General features: G+C 42.8%; 1 protein-coding gene across 2 annotated transcripts; it reads right to left on the bottom strand.

Annotated features, from left to right (window-relative positions):
- Positions 1–4,108: 4,108 nt before the first annotated feature.
- LOC310855298 (E3 SUMO-protein ligase ZBED1-like) lies at positions 4,109–7,345 on the bottom strand. Of its 2 annotated transcripts, XM_083760246.1 has the most exons (5): positions 6,530–7,345; positions 5,725–6,232; positions 5,023–5,209; positions 4,379–4,857; positions 4,109–4,146 (listed from the first exon to the last, which is right to left on the bottom strand). In XM_083760246.1, exons 1-4 carry the CDS (start codon positions 7,140–7,142, stop codon positions 4,381–4,383), a joined length of 1,785 nt encoding a protein of 594 aa, XP_083616372.1. In that variant the 5' UTR covers positions 7,143–7,345; the 3' UTR covers positions 4,109–4,146; positions 4,379–4,380. The 2 variants fall into 2 exon arrangements, with proteins under 2 accessions (XP_083616372.1, XP_083616371.1); XM_083760245.1 differs by lacking the exon at positions 4,109–4,146 and having other exon boundaries at positions 4,317–4,857.
- Between the last annotated feature and the right edge of the window lie 202 nt (positions 7,346–7,547).

Raw genomic sequence — 7,547 nt, forward strand, 5'->3', positions numbered from 1 at the left:
TTAGAGAGGTGCAATTTGAGCTTAATTGTGCGGGAAGAGGGCAAAGGTGTGGGGGGCTAGTGTTTTCCTTTTCCCTGATATGCTCTGGTTCTTATCAGTTCGTTCATGTTGTTCGGGGAAAGACGTTTTTTTGCAGTCTATTTCCAGTGGCTTTGAGACTGCGAAACCGCTTCCCATGCGGCAGCATCTCAAACAGACTGGACAACGTATTTTGGAAGGCAGCAAATGTCAGGGGGCTGTACCAAGCTTGGTGAGAGACGACTCACCTGATTCAGATCACTACACATATATATTTGTAACATTGGTTTTTCTACACATACCTAGCAAGATTTTACACCCCCATTTAAGTAGCTATTAGTAATTATATATTTCATATTTCCACAAAGAAGTTATGGTGTGCCTGCTTATTGATGATACTTGGCTAACCTTCACCTTCTACCTTGTTTGTACTTTAGTCTACATGAAAGAGAAAGATGAAGATGAGTTGATTGGAGGGGTGTGCTGCTGCGTGGTGAAAAAGCACAGCATTTATGTGTTGGCAATAGCCCGCAAGGAGAAATACAGTAAAGAAGGCATCGGTATGGTGTTCAGTACCACTACCTATACAGTTACAGTATATCAGTACTTCACAGTGGAGTTCACTTGAAATTAATCATGAGTTTTATTTAAAAAACAGTCTCTACTCTCATTCTAGGTCGAAAGATGATGGGCCACATCTTCCACTGTGTCGAACGCAATACATCCTACAAGGACATTAGGCTGTGAGTAATAGTGCTTTCAACAAAAGTGATGATTGTGTTTGGTTTCACATGAACAGAAATCACCCCTCAAAAATAAATAAACTAATGAGCTAGTTTGGCACCTTTCATTTGTGCTGTAACTAATTCTCAATCCATTTCCCTCCCCTGCAGTCATGTGGCGACCGTGAACAACAATGCCATCGGCTTTTATGAGCATTTTAATTGTAAGAGGAAATAGAAAACTACTACAGTTCTAATGGAAACTCTGACTGGAAAAATGCATACTTGTATGAAATCCAAAGAGGAGCTATGGTGTCCACATTCAAAAAAATAAAATAATGAAACGTGTGTTTTTTATTATTTTTTAGCTTTAAAAGAATCAAGAACAGGAAGCTTGTAGATTGTTTGCCATTGACCAACAGCTAAGTATACGGTGTAAGGGTTTTTAGAATAATATATAATGGCTCCTTTGTATATTTTATATAGAAGCTGTTCTTCTTCTCAGCAATGAATGAATGCATCCAGAATACCAAAAGCAAAATGGGAGAGAATAAAGTTCTCCATCTAGAACACACATGGTGAAAATATATGGTCAGGGGGGCAGACCCGGCCATCTGTAAAAATATGTATAATCCAGCACTGTGTTTCAACTTAAGGCATGGCCCTTCACTCACTTTATCGGTGTCAGTAGTAGCCTAGTATGGCCTTCTGAATTTTTTTTGCCTACCCCTGATGACAGAGAACAAGGTTTTTATACAGTAGAGAAGGAAGGTTCAAGGTTGTGCTTTATTGTAACATCTTGTGTACAGGTACAAGTGTAAAACTTATTTTTGTTTGGCTTCCTTCAGACAATGCAGCAGCAAATATCAAACAGCAAACACAGTAAAAACAGCAAAAAAGAGCAAACAAAGAAAAAGTATCATTGTACATGTGCATGCTTTTCTTGTAGTAACAAAGTTATTACTTGCGCAAGCAAGAGTGCGCAAGTAATAGTTTCCGTCTGCGTGTGTCGTAATGACTACTTGTGCTTGATATGGCAGTGGTGTCAGATTATACATGTATACATAGGGGCATTACCTTTAATCCTCTCGACACTAAAACATATCGACATTACGTCACCATCGAAAACCAATTACACCCTGGCATTGGATCCTTTAATACACATCTTTATTACGTCATCATTGAGAGCTAGTTTTACCAGTTATACCCTGATGTCATATGCTGCTACGATACATACGCATCAAACGGGGCATACGCAAAGTAACCACAGTATACCGCTAATCAACTTACAAATTACATATACATAGAGGCATTTCCTTTAATCCACCCGACACTGATCGACATATACATCACCATCGAAAGCCGCCACTCATCCGTATTAATTACAACAATACGTAATTGATTGTTGTTAATTACGTAATGAAAGAATGAGATTTGACAGTTTGTAGCGGTCGACAGTACTTGCACGCTCTGCTTGTGCACTAGTAGGCCATGTATAGCCTGCAACAAGAAAGTAGGCACTCGACAGAGTGCAGTTCTAGTTACTTGCGCAAGCAGAGCGCGCAAGTAATGTGTTCGCCCTGTCTCATTTGTCGTGACAGCTGTTCCGCCATTTGAGGCTTACGGAGAAAAACATCAAATCTGTGCCTGTATTGCTGGACCAATGATGACGAAATGACCATATTTCTTACGTCATCATTTAGAGCTAGTCATACACGTATTTCTTACGTCATCATTTAGAGCTAGCTACGTGTATGACTAGCTCTAAATGATGACGTAAGAAATATGGTCATTTCGTCATCATTGGTCCAGCAATACGGGCACAGATTTGATGTTTTTCTGCGTAAGCCTCAAATGGCAGAACAGCTGTCACGGTTTTTGGACCAAAGTGACCACAGAATACCGCTAATCAACTTACAACTACACACTTTATACAGTATAGAGTATAGAGTATATATGTATACATAATATATAGTATATGTATACGTGTATGACTAGCTCTAAATGATGACGTAAGAAATATGGTCATTTCGTCATCATTGGTCCAGCAATACGGGCACAGATTTGATGTTTTTCTGCGTAAGCCTCAAATGGCGGAACAGCTGTCACGGTTTTTGGACCAAAGTGACCACAGAATACCGCTAATCAACTTACAACTACACACTTTATAGAGTATAGAGTATATATGTATACATATATAGTATATGCCTATATACTATATATATTTCTTACGTTATCATTTAGAGCTAGTCATACGTATACTATATACATAATCAATAAAAAATAAAATACCAAATTGTGCCTGATCTGCTGGGACCAGAGTACGTGGTGTGTATGTGTATGACTAGCTCTAAATGATGACGTAAGAAATATGGTCATTTCGTCATCATTGGTCCAGCAATACGGGCACAGATTTGATGTATGACTAGCTCTAAATGATGACGTAAGAAATACGTGTATGACTAGCTCTAAATGATGACGTAAGAAATATGGTCATTTCGTCATCATTGGTCCAGCAATACGGGCACAGATTTGATGTTTTTCTGCGTAAGCCTCAAATTGCGGTACAGCTGTCACGGTTTTTGGACCAAAGTGACCACAGAATACCGCTAATCAACTTACAACTACACACTTTATACAGTATAGAGTATATATGTATACATATATAGTATATGCCTATATACTATATATATACTATATATATTTCTTACGTCATCATTTAGAGCTAGTCATACGTATACTATATACATAATCAATAAAAAATAAAATACCAAATTGTGCCTGATCTGCTGGGACCAGAGTACGTGGTGTGTATGTGTATGACTAGAAAGGACGAACATACTACAACGACGACTGTTGGACACAAAGATCCAGATGATTTGACACCTCCACATGGAAGCCTGTTGTAAACAAAGATCTAGATCAATAGGGAGATTATACTTATATATATATATATATATATATATATATATATATATATTAGTGGTGGGCATAGATTAATTTTTTTAATCTAGATTAATCTCACTGCAATTCTGGAGTTAATCTAGATTAATCTAGATTAAAATGGCTCATTTGAACTCTGCCGAAGGCATTGAAAATATGTGTGCGCTACCTAAATAATGACCAGAAGTAAATCCTTGAACGGGCCACGTGGCCCATTAGACCAGGAGCCCTATCATAATTGGTAATGAAAATATAATAATGTTCAATACGATGTACGTGTGTTATACATTGTTTATTCAGTTAAACACGAATAACCATAAACACGTTACCATACAGGCAATTTGGAACAGTGGGTGCAAGAACAACCCCCTTTTCTGGGATATGACATTAATTAAACTGTAAACCTAGAGGTGATGAAGAACTGTTTACAGTCAGTAGCTTTGTGACATGACTTGAGTCCAACCTCTACCTCTACCTCTTCCACCAGTCACTCACCTCCAGTGTGGGGCGTCCCAATCCCAACCCTGGGGCTTCCTATTCCCTCTCCTACTGTACCTCATCAGTACTGGGGTTTCCTATTCCCTCTCCTACTGTACCTCCATCGGTACTGGGGTTTCCTATTCCCTCTCCTACTGTACCTCATCAGTACTGGGGCTTCCTATTCCCTCTCCTACTGTACATGATTTGAGTCCAACCTCTACCTCTCCTTCTTCCACCAGTCACTCAGACACACCAGCTTGTTCACATTGTCTGGTGACAAACTAGATCTTTTTTTCTGTACAATGTGGCCTGCTAAAGAGAACAGTCTCTCGCATGGGACAGTTGTGGCAGGAGTCCCCAAGTACTTCTGGGCAATGTGGGCCATCTTACCATAAACAGCAGTGTGCTCTGACCACCACTTCAGTGGACACTGATCTAAACTGGCACTGGGCTCTACCTTGTACCTCTCTACAACATTGTCTACTACTGGTATCTCGTCTTCTGACTCTGACTCTGATCCCATCAGCAGTAGGGCTGTCTTCTTTTGAGGTGGCTCAGGGTTCTCCTCCCTGGGCGGCTGCAGAGCAGGTTCTTCTGCCCTCACCAAGTCACTCAGCTTTCCCCACACTGGCTCCCTCTCTGCTCTGGGCAGGCATTTGAGATCTTTGAAGCGTGGGTCCAGAGCAGTGGCCACCTTTTGATGAAAAATAAAATAAAGATTGATGGAAGAAAATGTAACTTTCAAAATCCTCCATATTTCTTCATGACTCATTCATCTATCCATTTATCAATCTTCTGGCTTAACAGTCTATAATGGTCAGCCAATACAGTTATCTTCTGGTCAGTACGTGTCACATACCTTCAGCCATTCCAGGTTTGTTTTCTCCCTCCGCTGGTTGAGGTCTTTGATGAAGGCAGTCTTGAAGCGCACAATGTAGGCAGGATCATCATCAGAGATCTTCATTGCTCGCAGGAGATGACACAGGGCAGGTAAAACGACAGAGCAGGAGACATACTTTTCCCCACCAAGGAGCTCAGTGACGTACCTACACACACACACACACACACACACATTAAGAGGGGTGAATTGACACCAAAAACGACGCCACAATGTCACAGCAGGACACACGCGCACACACACACACACACACACACACACACACACACACACACACACACAGAGCATAGCACACAGACAGTACACACACACACAGACATCACAGCCCCAAACACAGCACGGCCACACACAGACAGCACAGCCCCAAACAAACAGCACAGCCATACACAGACAGCACAGCCCCAAACACAGCACAGCGCCACACACACACACACACACACACACACACACACACACACACACACACACAGCAGTGTGCACTGTGCACACACACACACAGCCACACACACACAGAGCAGTGTGCACTGTGCACACACACAGCCACACACACACACACACACACAGAGCAGTGTGCACACACACACACACACACACACACACACAGCAGTGTACACACACACACACACACACACACACATAGAGCACAGCACAACACACACTTACTTGCATGGCTCCAGCAGTTTCTCCAGCTTTGCCAACTTCTCATATTCAGCATGTGTTGGGAGGGCCAGCTTGTGGGTCTGCTGAGCCAGCGTTGCGTGCACTGCGTCTCTGTTGCGCCTCAAACGTGTGATCATCGCTAGGGTTGAATTCCAGCGTGTTGGAACGTCTTGCACGAGTGACTCCTGGTCTTGTTCAAGGGATGCTTGCTGGGCATTCAGCTCGTCTGAGTTAGCCGGACTGTGTTTGAAATGTCCGACCACTTTTCGACACTTGGCCAGTACACCATCAAAACCACCATCCCGAAGTGACATTACAACGGCCCTCTGTACAAGATGAGCAACGCAGGGCAAGTGCTCAAATGGTAATATTCTCCCTGCTGCTATCATGTTGGGAGCGCTGTCGGTTCCAATGGTGGTGATTTTTTCAGCTATGCCCCACTGATTAGCGACGTCGAGAAACTGTCTGGCACAAGCTTCTGCAAAGTGGCGCTCCTCCGTTTTAATCACACCTGACGTTATAGGAGAGACAAAGTAGATCAGAATAAGTTTGCTATTAATAGGAGACTTACAATTAGCAGGCTGGCGTTGTTGGGGCTAGCTAGCAAACGTATAATGTTGGCTGGTGGTAAAATAAATCAATCGATCCCTGATAACGTTAGCTAAAGCTGTGTAAATGTTAGGCTGAATTAGCAATATTACATGCCGCGGTGGGGTTGGTTTCAGGTTGGATATTCAGCCAGGATGGCTGGGTATCCAGCCCGAGACCAACTTCACCGTGGTAAATTAATTTAAATTACATAACGTACCTAAGGCGAACGAGTGAAGTTCCCAGCTGACATCGATGAGGTGTACAGTAACGCCAAGGTAGTTGTCGTTTTTGACAGATGTCCAATGGTCCCCAGTCAGTGCTACACACGCCGCCCCGGCCAACTTTTCATCTTTCGCAGCTTTCTCTGCGGCGTACTGGTCATGGATTCTCCTTGTGATAGTTCGTCTCGCAGGTAGTTTGTAAGATGGGTCGCCTGTGGCCGCCTGGAGAAGAAGCTCGAGCCCATCATCTTCAACCACACTGATAGGCCGGCAGTTGATGGCAATCCACTGAGCTAGGAGGTTAGTTAGCTTGGCTGATAGAGTTGGGCTGACGGGCTTGCCACGGTTGCACTCAAACATTGTAGTTTGACGAACACTTTTCCCCGGAGCCATATTAGTGCTTGGCCCGCCGGCAGCTTCGCTATCATCAACCAACGCAAAGGGATGCTTGTGCGTTAGGTGATACTTCAGACTTGAAGAACTCCTACAGTAAGCCATTTCTGCTTTGCACAGGGTGCAAACCACCTTGTTCTTGTCGAGGTTTCCATTGGGAAGCTTCTTGTAAAGAAATTTCCCCTGAAGCAAACCTGGGTTCACAGAGTCCTGCATGCTGACGTTTGATGTGGCACGCCGCACTGTTCATTAATTTCACCCGTGTCCGGTTAGGTTAGGATTTGTTACCGCCCCGCTCTCAGAGTAATTTATTTCACCTTGTCCCTGTTAGGTTAGGACTTCTCCCTCCCACAGAGTAATTCCGGCGTCCGCCAGATAAAACTATCAAAGTGAAATTCCTAGTTTGCTTGCTTTATGCAGTCAATGCAGACCCAGCTCTTAGACCCAACTTTGAGAATAGATTAATGGCGATAATTTTTTTGACGCGCGATAATATTCTCGCGTTAACGCAGCACGTTAACGCCGATAACGGCCCAGCATTAATATATATATATATATATATACTTGACTTTAATCCTAAGAAGATCAAAGTAGATAAGAATGTAGAGAGAGAAATGATAC

Source organism: Protomyctophum parallelum (assembly GCF_964188405.1).
Source record: "Protomyctophum parallelum genome assembly, chromosome: 3".
Taxonomy (NCBI): domain Eukaryota; kingdom Metazoa; phylum Chordata; class Actinopteri; order Myctophiformes; family Myctophidae; genus Protomyctophum; species Protomyctophum parallelum.

What these genes read in the sequence shown, in the direction of transcription:
- LOC310855298 (XM_083760246.1), bottom strand. Translation starts at nt 7,142, where the DNA reads ATGCAGGACTCTGTGAACCCAGGTTTGCTTCAGGGGAAATTTCTTTAC. An exon ending in AAACTGCTGGAGCCATGCAA is followed by an intron (nt 5,210 to 5,724) that starts GTAAGTGTGTGT and finishes GTGTGTGTGTAG; the next exon opens with GTACGTCACTGAGCTCCTTG. An exon ending in CAAACCTGGAATGGCTGAAG is followed by an intron (nt 4,858 to 5,022) that starts GTATGTGACACG and finishes TTTCATCAAAAG; the next exon opens with GTGGCCACTGCTCTGGACCC.